The sequence below is a fragment of the Physcomitrium patens genome, chromosome 4 (genome assembly GCF_059467195.1).
Source record: "Physcomitrium patens ecotype Gransden chromosome 4, ASM5946719v1, whole genome shotgun sequence".
NCBI classification, from domain to species: domain Eukaryota; kingdom Viridiplantae; phylum Streptophyta; class Bryopsida; order Funariales; family Funariaceae; genus Physcomitrium; species Physcomitrium patens.
The window spans coordinates 744,282-765,954 of NC_143413.1; the positions used below are offsets into that span (position 1 = coordinate 744,282).

The following is a 21,673-nucleotide window of genomic DNA, read 5'->3' on the forward strand; positions in this document are numbered from 1 at the left end:
CTCTATTTCCATCCTTTGTTTCATGTCTCCCAAAATTAATTATCACATGGTTTGGAGGTTGTGGCTTTAACAACTCTCTCTCTCTTTGTATATATATATATATATATATATATATATATATTAAAATGATGATATAAGGTGACATGCTAAGACTAACATTAAAAAAATAATTTGGTCTATTTTGTGGCTTCTTTTTACTTTATACTACTTCCATAGATCTAAGCTCCTCAAAAAGAGTTTCTCTACACAATGCATAAAATCTTTTTTTACCTTAGTTTCATCCATCATCTATACATCTTCATAATTTATTAGTTATACAATTATTTTTTTTTACACTTTTTAATAATAAACTTAACAAATAAATATATAAATTACGAAAAAAAATGAAAAAAAATCCCAAAATACTAATTGTAAGTTTTCTAAAAAGCATGTTAACATGAAAAAGAAAAAAATCCTGATCATAATCCATAATTACTTTATTTTTTAGAAGGAAGAAAAGGGATACACACTTTTTTGTTTTTTGGATAGAAAAGTGTCAATTCATCCATTTCATCATCCTCAGTCGTCATCCACGGTGTTGGGAGATCGAGCCTCAACCATGGCCTCCAAGTTGATACGTCAACTGCTCTGGCGCTACGAGAGTACGTCGCGGTCGCAGAGGGCCCACGTGGCGGATACGGTGGGCCTCTACCCTCCATCCCTCCGCACCAGGAACGTGGCCCTGCCCCCATGACCGCCTTTGGATAAAAAATGTCCATTATCTACCTTCTGTTCAGTCATCACTGCTCGTTGAGCTCCATCACCACCGCTCTGCCCTCGTTCCAGTCCCCGTTCCAGCAGCTCTTGCGTGTGGCTACCACAAACACTCTGGTCGCCTAGATTAGGATGGATTAACAACAAAAGGCACGTTTCGGCCCCGAAGTATATATGCTCTTGATGCTCATGGGAGATCAGGGAAGCCCTCTGTGGGTTCTCTGGTAGCTTCTAAGCTACAATCTGTAACAGTTCTGTGTATCGATGACCGAGACGCATCGGAGAAGAGCGGGGGAATTTCGAGAGAGAGTGGTGTGTGCAAGGGAACGAAGTAGCCAAGGAGGATGGATGGGTGAAGTTAAAACTCTGCTGCTTCTTTGGCAGTGTGAGTGGGATCTCATCAATTGGTGCCGGGGACTATCAGAAATCTTGGGTGGTCCAATCAGAGGGATAAAGTGGGAACAGCGTTTTATTCGGCTCGGTCCCGAAGTCAGGAACTTCACGGTGATGGGATCCCGGTTATGGGGGTGAGACCGTGCTCTCTGTCCTGACAGATAGCGCTAATCAACAGTATTTCTCTGACGCTCTGTTCACGGATTTTTGCTCCGAATCCTGCCTCCGCAGGATTTTTGTGTGGTTTTCCATGTGATTGGCATCTGCTCTTGACACACCGAAGTATAGTAAAGCCAGGTTGCGCTAAATCTTCATTGAAATACGCCGCTGCAAGAGTAAGAGCAGCTTGGCAATTGGATTTCTCTAATTTGCTGATTGTTCATTTTGTGGACCGAATCAGGCGTGGTTCCTGTTTCTGTGATGCTGAAATGTGGACTGTGATTTGGGTTATCTTGTGCCGCTCGAGTTGAGATAATTCTTTGGTGTCTGTGTTTGTATGTGTGTGTGCCCGCGCGAGTGTTATGGCCGGCAAGGGATTTTGTGGAGATTGACAAGGATTGTGGGTTGTGGTTGCCAATGGTTGTTTCCGCAGCGTTGAATTGAACTCAGCGGTAAAACTCGGTGCTGGACAAGGCTTCCTGGTTAAATTTGCGTGGCGAGGGTCGAGTCGGATATTGGATGGGTGTTTTCAGATATTGAAGGTGTGAAGTTTAATGGCAGTAGCAATGGCAGAGATGAGTTTGGCACTTTCGAGATTCTCCTCCACATCACATTCTGTAAATAATCGAGCCGTACCAAATGCCCTCTGCAAGGAAGTTCTTCTGCCCCAAGAGCTTTTTCCAGAAGCTTTCCCCTTGCTAAAATCTGGGAAACGTCATTCGGTGGCTCATTGCCGGCGCACGAGGCTATCCGTGTGCATGGCAAGTGCCCTTCTCGAACTTGTTCCACCTCAAATGTCCACGAAGCTGCTCAATTATGAGCTCCTCAGATTTGACACTGCGAAGAGGAAGGCAGTGGGCCTGGTGGTGGTGGGCGCTGGGCCTGCGGGATTGGCCGTCGCCCAGAGGGTTTCTAAGGAGGGGGTGAGTGTGTGTGTTGTCGACCCAGCCCCACAGAGTGTATGGCCCAATAACTACGGTGTGTGGGTAGACGAGTTTGAGGACCTAGACCTTCTGGATTGCTTGGATTACACCTGGGCAAGTGCTGTTGTATACCTGGATGACGAGAAGAAGAAAACTCTCGAGAGGCCGTATGGGCGCGTTAATCGTACACGGTTGAAATCTAAAATGCTCGAGGCTTGCATTGCGAATGGCGTTCAATTTCACCAAGCCAAGGTGATATTCGCTCCTTTCACTTTATTTTCAAAGCATGAATGTTCCAAGGCCATGATCGTGTTTGGAATTGTTTGTCAATAGTTCTGAAGAATTCGTTTAACGTGAGTGAGATATTGCAATTTTTTCATTTTTTTGAGTGATGAGGCATGACGTATTACTGTATAGGGTTGTATGTTCAGTTAATTATGACCGCCGAGTATCTCAGTTCTCTGCAGCTGAAGACGTTTTACGTTGTGCACAGTTGAATAACTGAGTAACACTCCACACATATATGACGTCTGCTAAGGAATTCGTAGGTATAGTTTGGTGTAGAAAGACTCCCTTCTAGATTCTCGTCTGCAAATACTGTACGTTGTCCGCACAACTATGCTTTGATACTCACAAGGGCCTGCTGTCTGTAGGTCAAGGATGTGAATCACAATCTCTCGGAATCATCTGTTACTTGTGAAGATGGCACTCTTATCGAAGCAGCTGTTGTTCTTGATGCAACTGGACATTCAAGGCGACTAGTGAAGTATGACAAGCCTTTCAATCCAGGCTACCAAATTGCTTACGGAATCGTTGCGGAGGTAAGTAATTTTCGTACTTTATCACCTAAATTGTGGGTTACCTCTTCAGTTGAGCGCGTATCAACGAAAAAATTCCTATTTGATCAATGCATTTGGCGATTCAAACTTCTAACATGGCGAAGTCATGACGCTTAGGCACCAAAAGCACAGTTATCCCTGATGACGAGTAGCTTGAACATATCATTGATCATCCAAATTGTAATTAATTACTGTCGTTTAGAGAGCATCTTTGAGACTTGGATTCCCAAATGTCAGCATCTAATGAGACATTGCTCGTCTAGGATATCAACAAGCGTTGATATAGTCACCGATCTTCTAGGAATGAGATTGATTCATATTTTTAGGATCTGACGCGCGCTTGTCATTTCCTTCGTCTCCTTTAGGGTACGAATTGTCTCGAGAAGGTTGGAGTTCCGTTGGTGATCATGTAGCAGATCCATTGCATAATACTGTTTCTAAAGGCGTTACCCTAATGTGTTTCTCAGGCCAAATTTTAATCAATCAGTGAATACTTTGACAGGTGGATAGCCACCCTTTTGACGTGGATAAGATGCTATTTATGGATTGGCGAGATTCACATTTGCGTGGGAGCCGAGAGTTGATGGAGGGCAATTTGAAGCTACCAACCTTCTTGTATGCCATGCCGTTTTCAGCCAATCATATATTTCTAGGTTAGTGTTCTTGTCATAAGAGAATTAGGTTCCGTCGTTGCGAACAATTAATTTCTTGTATGTGAAAGGGGGGTAGAATGCATCAGTACGAAGAAGAGAGGTAACATGATTCTTCGAAATGCATGTGTTCGTATTAGCATGCATGAAACACATATTATCCTCCGTTATGTAATTGTGAATTCTGAAAGCATGACAATTTCATTAGAATTCTGAAAGCATGACAACATTCGTATCGGTTTGTGTTGACATCCAACAGGGTGGTGTGTGTTGGCTTTCCAGAGGAAACATCATTGGTGGCACGTCCAGGCGTACCGATGGATGTTATTCAGAAACGCATGGAGTTGCGTCTTAAACACTTAGGCATCTGTGTTCGCAGCATTGAGGAAGACGAGTGAGTTCCCTTCTTTTGGACATTCGGAGCATCAGCCAAGCAAAATACCTTGAATCTCCGCATGAAAGATAGTGTTCAAAATTTTGGTTGGCATCTTTGATTTCAGACTCGCTAATCAAAAATGATCTTGCTTCTGTGATCTTTCCAGGAAGTGCGTAATTCCTATGGGCGGTGTGTTACCTGTCATTCCTCAAAGAGTGCTTGGTATCGGCGGAACTGCAGGCATGGTTCACCCATCAACTGGTACTCACTCTGGTCGCTCGTCTTTTCAGCTCTTCCAAGTTTTTCCATTTGCTAAAAAACATAAGCAGTTTCTGATGTAAATATACCTAGGTGTGGAATTTGAGGAATTTCAACCATATGAAGACTCGTCTTTCAATGAATTGCTTCAGGATACATGGTCGCGAGGACGCTAGCTGCAGCACCTATGTTGGCAGAATCCGTAATACAGAGACTAGGGGGTTCGGCAAGTCCGTACGCCCTTAGCAGACAGCAGTCCTCTCAACATGCGGAGTATTCGACACCCTCACAGGGGCTCGAGACATCATTAATTGAAAAACAGTCGGGTCTACCATGCGATGAACTGGCAGCAGGTGTATGGGCAGACTTGTGGCCATTGAATCGACAACGGCAGCGAGCATTTTTCTGCTTTGGCATGGATGTCCTCCTTAAGGTATTGTAATTCACTGAGGCCTGAAGAGCTCACTGTTAGAGTTGGTTTATGTCTACGAAAGTCAGGGCTCAGGAATCGACGTATATTGCTGACAATTTATACCAACCAACTGTTGTTAGTGATTCCTTGGTTCCTCAGTCCTCGAGCATTGCTAAAAGTTTTGCAAGGAGGGTTCGTATCATTAACTCTAAAGATTATGTGTCTGCAGCTTGACTTGGCTGGTACTAGACGTTTTTTTGATGCCTTTTTCGACCTTGAGCCTCACCATTGGCAAGGTTTCTTGTCATCTCGTCTTTATTTTATGGAGGTCAGGCTCTGAACCTTTCGCAAATCTTGAGCCGTTTAGCATTTGCACCTGTTTTTAGATGAAAGCTTTGACATCACTACGTCTTTGCATGATGTCATACATGGCAGTATTAGGTTGTGGTGGTTTATGGATGGAGTTTTGAAACATGACTTTCTGATTTCATCTTGTATTTTGGGGTGAGGATTGGGTCTTCAAAAGATAACGAGCTTTACATATAGAACTTCCAACATTGAAGCTATGCATTTATCCTCATAGTTAAATGTTGGTTGTTTTGAGCAGCTTATTGGATTTGGACTTTCCCTTTTTAAGCACGCGACAAATCAAGCACGGGCGGAGATTATGGCAATTGGAGCTGTACCGCTTTTTAGATTAATTTTGGAGATTTCTCAGATGAAGCCCCCAGAACGTCAGTCATAGTGATATCTTTTTGTATACTAGTGTGTTAATTTTTTAGATTGTTGTCTGCTGTCGTAAGGGTAGCAGCTGCTGGTGTGTTTTTAGAATAAATATAAACTCCACATTTTTGGACATCCTTTTTTCTGAACATCATTGATTTCCTTGAAATCTCAACAACCTTTGGCCCATTGGGACAAAATATGAGCATGTAATTTCTGACGATGAAATGGATCTTGCAGGCTTGTCTTAGTGCTCCTGGAACCACCATTTGAATCTAAATGTTCCTTCAAATTTACAATCTTGTGCTCTTTTAAGTGGACAAGTCTCTGAATCATCATCCGGCAAATTTTGTTTCCTTGTTATCCTGGTTGCGAGAACTGTTCATCTCTTTGCAAAGTATTCTTCTTTGTGTCCACTTATTTGGAACAATTACATCATCTATTTCATAACTCCAGTTCTGTGACTCCACCAAGTCTTATCTATTAAGAAGTGACCTAATACTTGTGCAATTTAGAGGTGATAGTTATATATTAGGTCTAGAATCGTGATTTGGGGAAATTAGGTGTGTTTTAGGTGTGGTGTGTAAATGTTCCAGGTAGTCCAATTTTTTTCATACTTATCCCATGAATGAGAGGAGCTTGATGCTTTACCTGTCACGTGCTTTGACTTGATACCGGGGCGTGGAAGGAATGTGAGACACCCAAATCTGATATGCAGTGTATTTTAAATTGATGCTTTGGTGTTTCAGAGGAGTGTTTTCTGGCAACTGCCATTCTTCTGGCATATTTGCCTACATGTTGATGGAATGGGCCAACTAATGTGGGTAGGTTTGATTTGGTGGCTGACCGTTGACAAGCTGATGACTTTATTATCCAGGCACCAATTTGGAGCTGGAAATCCAGTCTTTTTTTATTTGCTTATACAGAGTTGAACACAATATCTTTTCCTTGTATATTGTACACCTAAAAGTGACTGGTATCCTTTGACATCATGACATTTCTTCATGTTGTCTGTATTTGAAATTCTGTTGAAAGAATTAACCTCTCTGGAGATGAATTTTACAGGATTTTGAACAATCTGGTTTATAGTGGCAACATGTACTTTGGTTATCTTCAGATTTTCAGTCATTTTGATACAAGATCATTCTCCTTGAACCCCTTGGCTATAAATGGAAAGAGGGATAAAAAGAAAATCATGTCTCAATATAAACTAGAGCATTCAATTCTCAACAGTAGTTTTTTCATCTGCTTGGATGTTCAAAATTAGAGCACCGATGAAATATCTCATAAAGTTCAACCTTGAGCTCCAATTATTGAAATCTGCAATAGAAGAATCTATTCATTTCTGTTTAGCTTAATTTCAAAAAAAACATTTCTAATTGTGATAAAGAAGTGCAAATTTCATGTTGAACGAGTTAAGATGAACTTGGAGTTCTTGAATGTTAGGTCATTTTGGGTTTATAATACTTAAAAATACACTAATATTACATATCACAGAATTAACATAAGCAATGACACAGTAAAGTCTTAAAATTTACATATCTGTGGACTTTTTGCTATAATACAAATGTGATGTGAATATGATTTATCTTTTCCCAAAAATATGTATCAATATAAGTTTTACCTAAAGTAATTATAGCAACACCTGTTAAATAATGAATACGTAAGCTATCAAGTGTATAAATATTGTGTAGAATCTTTAATAAAGTTGGTTATCATTTTAAACTTCATGCTAAATATGGTACTCTAAAAACTACTGAAACCTGAACCTCGACTCAATGTCAACCTTGAACCCGTATTGTGAATGCAACTGGCAATGGACCCTTTCGTGATGGCAATCAAACATGAAAAATACTGTATAATTTTTCAATGGCTTATTGCTTAGCTGCATCAGGCACACTGTTGAATGGAGAAACACCTCTCCCTACCACAAGCGTGAATAGCCACTTGTGAGAGTGACCCATGTTCCCACGATCGACAAATTCCAACGTGCTGACAAATTCCATAATTCTTGCACAGCGATGAGGTGGTCACTGTCCCAGCTGCACAATCGGGTGTGTTTTTGGCTGGCATAACCACACAGAAGGTTTCCATTTAGGTATGTTCACACCGAGCCAGGTTAGGTTTGCTCATGTTCCACTTAGTGTGTGGGAAGTGGTGGTCATACGTGAGCTGTTGACAAGTCCCTCTAGCGTGACCATTAAAGCCGCATGAAAATGCAGAAGCTGAAGTAAAGCTGAAGCTGTAGAAATAGAAGATGCACCCCATTTTGTTTTTTCACAGTAGTTGTACGAGGTACAACGTGGTCGGCACGCTAAGAAACCATCAGTGCCGATGAATCGAGCTTGAGGAATGGTTAGGTTCAAAAGCATTGTTTGAACTTCTCGCGCTCACATTGTTTTAATAACGTGCAAGGGAGCCAGAAGCGGGAGGGTATAGAGATCTGACGAGAATACTGAGATGCATAATAAAACAGTGTTACTCTTGGATTAAACTTGGTGAGAAATGCGAAGAGGACTTATCTCAATGGGGCTGAACTTGTTGGAGGATGAAGACCTGTATGGAGATTGACACTCATTGGCAGCTGCCCACAGTACATTATGAAGCTGAGTTGCTGAACCCCCGCCGTTCCAACTCCTAGCGCACCAGTCTTTTTGATATTAATTGAAGGGCTTAGAACTCACCATCTCCATTCAATGCGCTTGTGGCTGTCTGCATATAGAAGCAGCTTGGATATAAGTAGTCGAGCATTCAAGACTAGCTATATCTGAATACTCTTCACAAGTACGTTTAGTCTTCGTCTTGTTTATTCTCCTTTGCTCTCATTCATCAGCTTTTTCACTCATCACCTTGCCCTAGTTTCTGTGTTTGCAGTTCGTATCCCCGTGTCTCCATCTTACTTTGCCATCTAGGATTAATCAATCGTGCTTGATTGTACTGGACTTCAGGTGCTTCTCCAATTACTAAATCTCGCCGAGCTCTTCCAGGCTTTCTCAGCCACGTGCCTGCGTCTGTATCTGCGATTCAATGGTATAGCTCCTTTGAGTTTTAGCTCCGCATTCAATTGAACATAAAATCCCCTCGCATCATTGATCAAGCACAAACCATGCCCGGTTAGTACACACAAATTCTATTGCGAACGTTTGAGCAGCTTACGTTTCGTGTACATCAACTGGAATAGCATTGAAATTGATTGCAGAGTTACGGAAAAATCATAAGAGGACTGGACGAGCATGGCAATTAGCTGCAGAGTATGGCGACTCCTGCTGGCATTATGCACCCTAGGATCAGTTGGCATGGAGTCAGTAAATGCGCAGTTCTTCAACAATTTCTACACGACCAAGGGGTGCGACTCAGCAGAGGCCATCGTCACTCAAGCTGTCACGGAAGCGTTCAATCAAGACCCCAGCGTCGCTCCCGCCCTCATCAGAATGCTGTTCCATGACTGCTTTGTGGAGGGTTGTGATGGTTCCCTTCTCCTGGACCCCACCCCCCAGAATCCAAATGTGGAGAAACTGGCGTTACCGAATCTCTCCGTAAGAGGATATGAAGTGATTGATGCCGCCAAGATGCAGCTCGAGAAGACGTGTCCCAGAACCGTATCCTGTGCCGACATTGTGGCGCTTGCGGCACGCGACGCAGTGCTGTTGGTAAGAGCTGACGCGACTCATTCCTGCTAATGACGATGCACAAAACCCCTTTAATTAATCATGTGAATTTCAAACTAACTGGTGAGCAAATGCAGACTGGTGGACAGCACTTCGATATGCCCACGGGCCGTCTGGATGGAATGGTTTCAACTGCCGACAACGCCAACAACAATTTAGTGTCAACCCGATCCTCTGCAACGGAGCTCACCCGAAAATTCTTGGAACAGGGTCTCGGCCAGGATGATATGATAACGCTATCTGGTAAACAGCCGTGACTGTGACTTGGAAACTGCTCCAGATTCCACTCATTTCACTACAGTGTAGGATTTTCATTGTTATTCGTGATTATGATTACCATTGTTGTTATTGTTCACCAGGTAAACGTATTGTGAGAAGCTGAGAGAAAGGGAAATCAGTAAACTTTGCACATTTTTGCAGGAGCCCACACTGTTGGAAAAACGACATGCGGCCAAATCACGTCTCGTCTGTACAACTTCCCTGGCACTACCAACGGCGTGGACCCCACTCTGGACTTCGACTATGCCCTGCATTTGCAACAACTGTGTCCTCAGAATGGTAATCCGAACGACCCAGTCCCACTAGACCCAGTCTCTCCCAACACCTTCGATAACATGTACTACACCAATGGCGTCACGGGACGCGTTCTTTTTCCATCCGACAACGTTCTGTTCGCCGACCACCAAACGCAATTCGCATCCAACTTGAATTCACAGAACGGGCAATTCTGGCAGGTAAGTGAGAATCACAACCTCCACCTAGTCTAAGCTGTGCCAGTCTCTACCTATGCTTTCCCTTCGTGTGCAAATTTGTTGATAGGAAAGACCCTGAACAGCATCGAGGTGTGCTTCCACAGATGAAATTCGCGAATGCACTGGTGCGCATGGCTTCGAACAAGGTAAAGCTGGGCGTTCCCAACCGAAATGGTGAAATACGAAAGAATTGCCGATTCACGAATGCTGCTACTGGGTCTAGTACAAACAATTGAGTGACTACCTCAACCGCAGCTGAACCTGTGTGCATCGCCACAAACATTTAAGTTGATGTTTCCATTTTGACTCGCAACGACTAGAATTGAGTTTTTCAGATTTAGGACTAATTCAAAATAAGTCACTGTCAAGGATGACAGTAGCTAATTGTCTAGAATGTAATGAATCCGTTACCCTTTCGAGATCGAGACCAAGTCTGCTGAGAAGATGTATGCACCCTGGAATACATCATTGATTGATGAGATTGATGCTTTTCATGCTTTTCTGCTGCATCTAAATCCACAGTGACACGATTGTATCACCTTTTGTACATTATTCAGTGCAACCACTTCAAGAAGGTTCTGTAAATTCAGTAGAGTAATCAAAATGCAAGTTGCTTGTGTTATTCCCACAAGCTTTTTTTCAGAGGCTTCGGCAATAAATCGCCTTTGGCAGTTATGCTAATCAACTTGTCAGTTTGTGAGTAGAGATGTGGTGAAGGAAAACATTAATTGATTTTTTTACGTGTCAAAATTTCATTATTAATTTAATTTAATTCATTTTTTTTTTCATTGCTTAGATGGTTTTGCATATTTATTTCAAAATTTTTAATGTCAAATTATTATTATTATTATTATTTCCAAGAGTAAATATTATTATTATTATTATTATTATTATATTGTTTTATTATACATCAGTTGATAAAAAAATTCTGATTGTTGAAATAAAACTCATAGGATTAAGAAAATAATACCTTTAATTATAAATATAAAACCTAATTTATATATTTTCTTTTTTAATATTAATATTATAAATTTTGATGATAAAATTATCAAATATTAAGAATATTTATAAGTTAATAATTTTACACATGATATATATATATATATATATATATATATATATATCATGTGATATATTTATAAGTTAATATTTATAAGTTAATATATAAAGATTTATTCAATTTATATAACTATTATCTAAAATATATAAAAAAATTTAACTTTCTAAAATTATTAGCCTCAATGTAGGAATTATCTTAAATGATGCATCATATTTTTACCAATGTCATTTAATAAAGTTATTATTGGCATGCTAAAATAGTATAGGATCAATTTATGCTTTGTAGCATCTCCTTTTAGAAATGCATGCACTACTAAAATAAATAGAAGGAGGTAGAAATAAATAGAATTATATTATATAAAGAAATTGTTTTTTCAAAAAATATTGTGGAAGTTTTTTAAATAATCATTAGATGCTCAAGTGCTTTTAGATAAGACACGTGAATGTAATAACTTTTTGTTAGAAGATTTTAGATCTATGATGCTACTACAAAAGTATTTTTACATCAAGTAAACTGTGAACTTGTGTGATAATATAAATACAAAAGAAATAAGTATAAAAATAATATAATTATATTATTATATCTATTATAAAATATAAAGCATCTTATATTTCAAAAAAGAAAGCATTGACAAGTGCAATTTATGTAAGGATATGAATCTTAAATTAAATAAGAGGTGTAACACTTAAATCTATAAACAAACTATGATGATATATATTAATACACTATCTTGAGTTGCATAGTTGAGAGTAAAGAGTTGTAAATCTTGAATTATATTTAACTTAAAGTCTTTAATTTGCAAATTTGATGTAGTATATTGAGTGAAAAATGTAAAGTCTTTGAAAAAAAAGAAGTTAAGAAATTACCTCCTTGTTGCAAATTGAAGAAATAAGATTATTTATTCTTTATAAGTATGCCTAATGTTTTATTTTAAATATTATTTTTGTCAAAAGATCACTCCATATAGTTGTTATTGAAGCAAATTTGAGCTTGATATTTTTAGATTTTTTTATATATATATAAAGTAAAATCAATGATCAATATGTTATAAGCAATCATGGAATTTAGAATTCTCACTAAATTCAATGCAAGTCTAAGTATTACAATATAAAATACTTGGGAGTAAAAGAAAGAATCCAAGGTCAGTAATGATAATTTGAAGTCAAACAAGTTCTTTAATTGCAGTAGATGCAATAATGTATTTAGATTTTGTTAAAGTTCAAGCTACAATAGGTTGCTTTTAGCTTTGTTAAGATAGTAGATATGACATATTAAGTTGAAAAATAAATCCCAATGTTGATTTGGAAATATCAATGTTGCCAACTTAATCTATATTTTTCTATCCATATAATTGATAGAAAGAAATTTCAAAAAAAGCAATGCAAGATTAGGTAAGTCCTTATTGTAATGTATCATGAAGATAATAAAATATTTGTTTAACATCTTGCTAGTGTATTAGAATTAAATTGTCTATAAATTGTGCTAAATAATTAAGTAGAAAAGCTAGATTCCTACAAGTGTAAGTGATAAGTTATTGTAAGCTATCAAGATCTTCATTGTAACAAATTTGTTGCATGAATTTTTTTCTTTAGTAATAAGTTCATCAATTTTTTTATGTGAGTATCAAATGCAAGCTTCTAAAAGTATAACAATTAGATATAAAGTTTCCTTATGAAATTTGATTAAAAGATCTTATATATTTATCTAAGATATATTTATCTTAAAAAATTATTAATGTCTTGTAAGATTGATTATGTTAAATCCAAATATCAAATATATACTTAATCTTTTAATTAACTACCAAAGAAAAATATTAGATAAATAATGATTTAGTTGTAAATAAATATTTTGGTTATTTGATATTAATATCAAGTTATTTATGTAGAGATCCAAAAGTAAAATAGAATTACAAAAGCATTTAATATAAACATTAAAATAATATTCACATTTTAAAAATCCTTTACTTAAGAACTTGTAATAGACTTACATAGCTTATTTAAGGTCTTAGAGAGATTTTAAGAATTTACAAATTTAATGGTTATTTTTGGATTGACTATGGCTTTTGAATTAATTGATATAAAGTTCTTTATTTAAAGTTATATTTGAAAAAAATGTAATTATATCCTATTAGCAAATGTGATGTTTGTACAATTTTTTTAAGCCTAAAAGAAAATAGAAAGAAGTTATTTTGATTATTAAAAAAAACTTATTAAAGTAATGTATTCTTTTTTATTATAAAAATTTGAAAATAATATATATATAAGAAGATAAAGATTTTTTTTAGATAATTTTAAATTAAAATATCAACTTTGTACAAATAATGAATATAAATCATCAAACAAATTTTCAATTTTTTATTAATTAATGACTAGTACTCCATGTCAATTGGTGTTTTTTAGAATATTATATTATTTCTAATTAAAGATTCTTATATTAAGCTGAACTTATTAACTTAAGTGATAAAAGAATATATATCAAGATTCTCATCATAAAATTTAGTTCATTGCTAAGTTCTACAATTTTATTGCAAAGAGACTCTTTAATGAGAAGATTATTTATTTTGGAAATAATGTACTTATTAATGAGGTAAGAGAGCTAAAATAGAATTATTTGCAAAAATATTGTAGTCAAAGAGCTTATAGAGAAGTAATGGGAACTTTTCAAATATAACTTGACTAGATACTTGTGTTTTTTAGGTGAGTTTAAATAGTCCTAAATGGTTGTTATATGTCAATTCTATCAATGCATCTTATTTGGTAGAGTTTTTAAAAATATATATTTTAAACTACTTAAATATAAAATTAAAGGATTAGATAATATATTTTATTATATAAATATTTATCAAAATTTAGAAGGATTTATGAATTACAAGAGTCTTATTAGAAAAAATATCTTAAAAATGGAGTCTTGATAAATTTTAGAGGCAATTATCTTAGTTAGTTTAGTATTTTGTTTGAAAGGTAAGAATTAGTGTTAAATTATTATGAATAACATCTAAACTAGCCTTTTATTTACATATATTATTTATTCAAATCCTACAAATGTTAGTTACTATGTAGAAGAAGTAGAAGAAAGAATCTCATAACTTTTTGCTTATTTATACAAAAAATAAAATATTTTGTTAATTTAAGTAGATTATATTATTATAAAAAATTAAAAAATTAGAAAAAATAAATTTTCTTTGATATTAAAATTATAAGATTATTTTAGGAATTTTTAGAATTTATTCAAACAAATTTAGGAATATTTAGAGCATCTTTTTAAGACTATTGAAAATAATTTTACCACCTTAGGAGGCTATTATGAAGAATTTGAGAAAGATTTAAATGCCCTATAAGGTTTTTGTGCTAATTAGATATTTTTAAATACTATGGTAAGGTCAAAATTTTAAATAAAGTAATTTTATAAATAAAAAAATAAGAGGACTAATAACTAGTGTAGTACTTGTAAGAACAAAGGTATATATGTCCCATATAGATTATAGCACCTTGAATGTAAGTAGGAGTATAAGACTAAGACTTCTTGGCCTCTCCAAGACACCCATATACACTACTTATTAGCCTTGTTGAGGCTCAAATTCTAAACCTCTTAAGCAACTTATTCTTGAAGTAAAATATATTCACTAAAGTTTTTTATTTTTTACTTCTTATCTTTTAACATTTATAATTTATTAATAATAATTTTAATTTAAATATTTTTTAATTCATTATAAAGATAAAAAATAGTATTTAATTTTTTTTTAAAAAATATTTTATTTTTATTAAGTGAAATCTAGTGAAAAAATTATGGCTAATTTTTAGATTTTGTATTTATTTGATTACATTTCTTTTAAATTTTTTTTGCATGTGTGAGTTCTTCTAATAATTTTTAATTGATAGAATTTTTTTAAAATCATACTTTATAGTTATTTAGATAAAATAATATTAACATTAAAAAGTCTAATTGATTTAATTTAAATATTTAATTATTAAATTCAATATTTCTATTGGCCTTTTATCTACATGTATTATTTATAAAAAAACTAGAAATATTAGTTAATAGATAATAGAAGTATAAAAAAATAAATTTGTATATTTTTTAGTTATTTATTTATAAAATAGAATTTTTAGTTGATTTAATTTTTTTCTATAATAATAAAAATAAAAAATTAGATTTAAATTGAAATTAGAATTTCAAATAAAATATAATTTTTTTAATAATTTATTTATAATTTATTTAAAAATATTAGAATTTTTTTAAGACTTTGGTAAATATAATTTTTACATATTCTATATGGATTGTAGCACCTTGGATGTAGGTAAGAGGATAAACTAAGGCCTCATAGTCTCTCTAAAAAATCTATATACACTTCTTATGAGCCTTGGTGAGGCTCAAGCCCTTGATTTTTAAGCAAGTTATCTTTGAGGTCAAACGTATTTACTTCATTTTTCTATTATTTATTTTTTATCTTTAAATTATTATAACTTATTTAAAATAACTTAGTTTTTAATTTATTATAATATTAAAAGAATTTATATATATATATATATATATATATATATATATATATATATATATATAACTATTATTTTTAATTTTTATTGAATAAAAATATAGTGAATAGATTGTTAATATTTGTGTAGAGTGTAATTTCTTGATTGCATTTGTTCACTTAATTTTTGTTTGGTCTTCTTTTTTTCGTATTATTTGCTTCTTCTACTTCATACAACCAATTATAAACAACTCTTAATTGAAGCTATCTTGTAATTTGGTTTGAAGAATGAATTTTAACCTTAAATCTTGTTCTTCTTTATTTTTTGTTAATTTTATCTTCTATTTTATACCACCAATTACAAGTAACTATTAATTGAGAATATTTTGTAATTTGGATTAACAAGAGACTTTACCTTCATATACATTGATTAGTTCTAGAGTCCAAGAATTAAAAAGAATAAGTGTTAAGATTAATAATTATGATACTAAATAAATATAGTAATTTATTTTTGAAAAAACTATTATTATCAAGTTAAAAAGATAGATCCATGTAATCACGTTTATTTTATTTTATGCACTTTGGAATTTTATGACCAAATATGCTTCAATAGTTGCAAATGATTAAAGAAGATTGAAAGTTACATATTGATCTTAGAGGTGAATTATTCCAATAAAAAAGTTAATTGATACTTGGATAAGGAGTTTTACAAGTATGAAAAGTTAATTTGTATAAAGGTGGTTTTATAAAGTTACTTTTAATATAAAAAAATATTTGTAAGAAAATCAAATTTGATATCAAAGAATTATTAAGATTATTTTGTTGTAAAATGTTGAAGAGTAAAATTTGTAAGATTAGAGCTTTGATTTCTTCTATCTAACTTTTAAATCCTTCAATTGCCAAGTTGAGACATAATCTTTCCAATTATAAGATTGTAAGGTCTAAAAAATTGCACATGGCTCTCATATCATGTGTGATAAGATTAGTACACATGAAGTAAATATAAAATGAATGTGAGTATATTATTATACCAATCACAAAGCATGAAGCATCTTATGCTTCAAAGAGGAGAGTTCTGATAAAGAGGACAGTTCTGATAGGTGCAATTAAATAGAGCTGGAGCCGTGACTCCTAAGCTAACTAGGAGAAGATTACTGATAGGTGCAATTTATGTAGAGCCGTGTCTCTCAAGCTAAGTAAGATGTGTAACGCTTGAGTCTGTAATCAAACTATGATGACATGTAGTAACAGAATTTAGCGCCGCAACGTAACTGTCGAATCTGGAATGGAGCTTGCTGGATCGGAACTATGTTGAAAGAATTGCTGGGTGGAGGTGGGTTGGCCACCTTGGGGAAGGTCGAGAATTCTTAGATTGTTTCATGTACACGACCTTTATGTTTGTTCATTCTTGTTAATCATCTTCTGCACATCAGTATTTACGTAGGATACGGTTGTACTAAAATCACTTCTTTCATCTCAAAATGTTTAAGTTTCTATCAAGAGCAATCTAATCGGTGTTTCACTAGAATCTCTAGCATTTGGATCTACAGCCTCTGACACTCCGTCAGCTTCCATCGTTTCAAAATCCTTCTTTTCTTCAATCTCGACACCGAAGTGCAGCCATAGCCGCCCCCGGCCCTTGCCGAGGACTCGATCAGGTGATGCAAAACCGACGATCCTATGCCCAGAGGGTCGACCCTCACAAACAAATTGATTCCTTCGCCTTCTTATAATGTACTCCATGTACATGGGACACAGAGATATGTGTGCGGGGCCAAATCCTGTTACATAGAAGCAGTGATTCTCGAACGGGATGAATCTCAGGAACAGCTCCAATGCCTCCTTAGCCTGCTTGATTATGGTGCCACACATTGAGCCCGATTGACCCACCAGGAAGATGGGCCCCAATGCTCTTAGCAGGTTCAGCGCTAACCGAGGCGAACACGATAGAGCAATTGCGTGGGTTGCATCATTGGGGTGGCGCTCCACCAACGCGCGCTTTTGATCGTACACAGCCGATTGCGCGATGACCACCAGATCACGTTCCAGAGCAGAATCTGCCATCACGCTCACCCTCGCACGATTCGGTTCGAGGGAGATGGTCGGACAACTCTCGCTGCAGCTGTTGCCTGGATGGATTTGGATGGGGTGGGAAGGAGATTGGATGGAGATTGAGGGCTTCAGCATGACACACGACATAGCTTAGAAGTTCAAAAATCGACGATCAAGTCTGCTGCAATTGCAGCGATTTCTGTCCTATTTTCCCATACCGGGGAGCAACTTACAGCACAAAAGCAAGCACAAATCTCTTCTATGTTCATCAGATACTCCAAATTTTGACAAATTTAGGTGTGGTATGGTAGCTTATGAAAAACATGAAACATCAGTTCCACTGGATCTGACTGTCACATCGAATGTGCTAGTATCAATCAGTGCTGCTCCCAATGGCTGCAACACTCACCTTCAAGCTTCATCTACGAATGTCTTGCTTTTCACAACTTCGTGTCATCGACTCCAAATCCTGCGCAAGAAGCCACATCGGATGTTGATCCCAGAATGTTGACCATGACCGCACATACCGACATTATTGGTGGAAATCTAAGAGGTAAGATCAAAGTGAAATATATCTATATATATATATATATATATAGTGATACATAGTTATACCCAGACACTCATCTATGTATGTTACTTCCGAATTTAACAAAAATGTGTTGCCGACTTAACCCAGATCTAGAAAGGTTTCTTAGCTCATTTAAATTTACACCAATAACTCATTGGTGATGGATTCATGATTCGTTTATTACCTCCGTCATCAACTTGTGCATTGCAAGAACATCTTGATTCGTTGTTACAACTGTAGATCTTGCATAAACGTAGTGCATAGAACTACTCAATCATCATAATCCGCACACTGCAAGATCGGAACATGTCAATAATGAATCCAAAATTGGAAGGTCGGACTGATAATTGTATCTGTTTTCCATTAGCTTTGGAGGCCATGCATGGACTCGCTGAGATGAACACGCCGCACATGAAATGAACAATCGTATCAAGCAGACAGTAACTTTTAAAAAAAATCATCTTTACTACTACTGCATTTGATTTAGACGCATGAGAAGCGGCACCTCCTCATCGTTCTCAATTTCTTTTACAACCGTCTAAGAATTGGTTGCAACGAGTTCATAAGCCGTATTTATGAGTGCCAGATATCCTTATGGAATATACGTTTTCCAGTTCAGTTGTCATCGCTGTCTCAAGATTACACCTGAGCCTTCTGCAAGGCAACTCACGTAGATAGAGCTTTCCTGTTGTGCACAGATAATCATCGAATCCCGAGTCATGAACAGAATCGTGTTGCTGTCGGATTGTCTGCTCTGAAGAAGAGTGAGGTGTGAGAAAGATCCTAACCAAGTCTCTTGTAATTGTACAAACTTTTATCTGTACTAATTCTTTTCCGAAGAACCTCTCACAAAATCGCGCACCTACGTGCTGAAAGCCAAATAACGTAGCATGGTCTCTTCTTTGTGAATCGACAACGACATTCCACACCCTGTGAGCACCCATGTCCATAAACTATATGAGAAGTTATCATGGAGTGGGACATTCATTCCGCTTCCAGGATATATTCTTTACTGAACTTATCTACCAACTTGATGTACTCGCGAACACCTGTTTCGAACCTGCGTTGCACAGGTCCCCATTCGCAAATCTGCAGAATTCAGTTGTATCCATGGATGAAAGATCCTTACTTTGTAAATCATAAGAGGCTATTCTATTCTACAAACGAGAACACACATCGCTCATCACACAAACAGTCAACAATCTACAATATCAACAACAGAAGAGGCCAATTGAGATAACACATAACATTCTATATGCATGCGCAATTCCCCTCAGACGACACATCCAAGTGCAAAACAATGCACTTGCCAACCCCAACACATTTAGTTAGCCACATTACGTATCCGCTCACCTGGGTTCGTAAATGCCATAGCGACTCTATGCATACTGAAATCCTAAACCCTGAAGCCTGATCCTCGTCCAGTTGTTCTTTTTAGCCTGGGGAACATTCAGGTTCTGGGCCCAAGAGGTTGTGAATGGAGTCTGCATCTAATACCATTATATGTACGTGGACAGAGGATCAGAGCTACGCATCGTGGATAGGAATGAGATAGGAATCAAGTCCATCCTGAAGCTTGAAAATCAATTCTGGTGTGGCTTGTCTGCAACGCCGTCAGATTGATGCCAAGCAGTGACAGCTTCCGTTCCTTTTGGACTGTGTCTCGATAGCTTTGGTAATCGGGTCCATTTCATGGCCCAATTTGGAGGCGTTTTCCTTTAATTGCACATCTCGGATTGCACCGAAATCCCTTTTTTGTATTATTTTAATTTCTTTTACATTTTATAACACAAAAAATATAAACTCTATTGCATCCACTAACTGAGAGAGGTGGAAATAAATTAGAAATAAACATCAAATTTTAATCAATTTGTACATTAACATTTTGCTAAATTTGAGTAGGTGTTTGGGACATGCTCTATTGTGCTTTGATGTAGATTATAGAGTTGTAAGGAATGCATCTATCATAGGATAAAATGAGTATACCTCGTAGATTGGTATAATCCTCTATGTAGATGCACAATTATAAACATAATATTAATTTTTTTCTTTTTTCTTTTTTCTTACACCCTTTATATCTTAAATTAATTTTTATTAATATTCAATTTTTTTGAAGTTTTTTTCTTCCAAAAATTAAGAGCTACAAGCTTATGTTAAGTATGTTAAAGTAATCATAATTCTTTCTATTATATATATAATTAAACCAACAAAGAAACTTGGATGAATAAATATCATAATTCTTTCTATTATATATAATTCTTATAAATATAATAAATTTCACTTGTATAAAAATTAATTACAATAATAAGGTCTTTTTAATAAAATAAAATTGTATCCTGTAAGTTGGTCTGTTTTTCTATAAAAAAAAATTAGACCTCTAACAACAACAATCAATTTCACTCTTTTTAAAAACCCTTCTCAACTATTTATTAACAAATCAACTATTCTTTTAAATTTTGATTTTACCAAGTAAAATTTCAAATAGATGAATACTTTATATGTATATATATATATATATATATATATATACATATTTTAAAATAAAGTTGAAATTGTTGATTTTCTTAGAAAATTAAAGATAATAAAGAAAATATGATATTTTGGTTGATATTTTATTATTATAATTTTTAATCTTAAATTTTTCTTAAAGATATTTTCTTCTTATAGAAAGTTATGGTAACTTTTTTTAATTTTTTATTTAAATATTATTTTAATCCAATCAATATAAACTAAGCTATATACTTGAAGAAAATAGTCTAGTATGTGCTTTGGTTTCCTATGCCCTTCTTTATGTTTCATAACCTAAATAAATTTTTAGAATTTGTACCATGTATCTCTATAGTTCTTAAACAACAAATTATTAAAAATAAAGTCTAATTAGTAAAAAAAAATCTATAAAGATAATGAGATACTATAATTTTTTTTAATTTAATTGAAATCTATGTTAACAATTTTAAAATTAATATTTTTAAGTTGTAATAATTTTATTCTATATTTTTTAATTATTTTTCTTTTTGATGTTTTGAAAAAATTAAGTAGCCCAACTTTGGTTGCTACCTTCTTTTAAAATGAATTCAAAACTACCTAATTTTATAATATAAGATACCATACAGGTTGATTTGACATAGTTCACTTGCCTTGATAATCTATTTGGTTTTAATATATATATATATATATATATATTTATCTAATTTATTTATTTATTTATTTATTTCATATCTAATAATATAAGAATTAACATATAATTTTCTTTCTTATTTTCATCTTTTTTAGTACCAAATTATTTATTTGTAATTTCTTTAGTCCATTTTAGATCTTTATAATTTATTATTGTTTAATTGTTTTTTAAATAGAAAAGAAATATATATATATATATATTTTTTAAATGGTTTTGTATTTTTTATTTTTTTTTCTGTTTTTTTTTTGTAGCATTGACTGTTATATTATTCTACTTTATAAATTTCTTATTTATTTTGCCAACTAAAAATTATTAATATATTTTGTAGAAAATAACAGCCCACATGAAATTTGTAATGGTTTCTTCATATCATCATACTTTACTTACTTCACATAAAATTAGTTGATACATTAGGGTTAGATGTCTTCTTTTAAC

The 21,673-nt window shown here is 34.6% G+C and overlaps 3 protein-coding genes and 1 long non-coding RNA gene across 14 annotated transcripts; 2 read left to right on the forward strand and 2 right to left on the reverse strand.

Annotated features, from left to right (window-relative positions):
• Positions 1 to 1,059: 1,059 nt before the first annotated feature.
• LOC112281404 (lycopene beta cyclase, chloroplastic) lies at positions 1,060 to 5,619 on the forward strand. Of its 2 annotated transcripts, none has more exons than XM_090249424.1 (9): positions 1,060 to 1,280; positions 1,739 to 2,480; positions 2,882 to 3,049; positions 3,570 to 3,720; positions 4,000 to 4,111; positions 4,260 to 4,354; positions 4,504 to 4,784; positions 4,993 to 5,091; positions 5,371 to 5,619. In XM_090249424.1, exons 2-9 carry the CDS (start codon positions 1,860 to 1,862, stop codon positions 5,506 to 5,508), a joined length of 1,665 nt encoding a protein of 554 aa, XP_090105550.1. In that variant the 5' UTR covers positions 1,060 to 1,280; positions 1,739 to 1,859; the 3' UTR covers positions 5,509 to 5,619. The 2 variants fall into 2 exon arrangements, with proteins under 2 accessions (XP_090105550.1, XP_024373651.1); XM_024517883.3 differs by lacking the exon at positions 1,060 to 1,280 and adding an exon at positions 1,368 to 1,481.
• LOC141045304 (uncharacterized) lies at positions 4,851 to 8,784 on the reverse strand. 5 transcript variants are annotated; one of them, XR_016502446.1, is made up of 5 exons: positions 8,643 to 8,784; positions 8,387 to 8,503; positions 7,415 to 8,198; positions 6,138 to 6,806; positions 4,851 to 5,813 (listed from the first exon to the last, which is right to left on the reverse strand). It is a non-coding gene; the product is annotated as an uncharacterized LOC141045304 (long non-coding RNA). The 5 variants fall into 5 exon arrangements; XR_016502445.1 differs by having other exon boundaries at positions 4,851 to 5,944; positions 6,138 to 6,821; XR_016502442.1 differs by lacking the exons at positions 8,387 to 8,503; positions 8,643 to 8,784 and having other exon boundaries at positions 4,851 to 5,944; positions 7,415 to 7,552; positions 8,043 to 8,181.
• LOC112281405 (peroxidase 5) lies at positions 8,720 to 10,587 on the forward strand. The gene is made up of 4 exons (XM_024517884.3): positions 8,720 to 9,136; positions 9,232 to 9,397; positions 9,575 to 9,888; positions 10,011 to 10,587. The coding sequence occupies exons 1-4, from the start codon at positions 8,720 to 8,722 to the stop codon at positions 10,140 to 10,142; spliced, it is 1,029 nt and encodes a 342-aa protein (XP_024373652.1). The 3' UTR covers positions 10,143 to 10,587.
• Positions 10,588 to 15,664: 5,077 nt separating this feature from the next.
• On the reverse strand, positions 15,665 to 19,528 carry LOC112281191 (uncharacterized). Of its 6 annotated transcripts, none has more exons than XM_073533336.2 (4): positions 19,414 to 19,528; positions 18,731 to 19,149; positions 18,245 to 18,351; positions 15,665 to 17,958 (listed from the first exon to the last, which is right to left on the reverse strand). In XM_073533336.2, exon 4 carries the CDS (start codon positions 17,634 to 17,636, stop codon positions 16,923 to 16,925), a length of 714 nt encoding a protein of 237 aa, XP_073389437.1. In that variant the 5' UTR covers positions 17,637 to 17,958; positions 18,245 to 18,351; positions 18,731 to 19,149; positions 19,414 to 19,528; the 3' UTR covers positions 15,665 to 16,922. The 6 variants fall into 6 exon arrangements, with proteins under 6 accessions (XP_073389437.1, XP_073389436.1, XP_024373209.1 ...); XM_073533335.2 differs by having other exon boundaries at positions 18,666 to 19,149; XM_024517441.3 differs by having other exon boundaries at positions 18,566 to 19,149.
• Between the last annotated feature and the right edge of the window lie 2,145 nt (positions 19,529 to 21,673).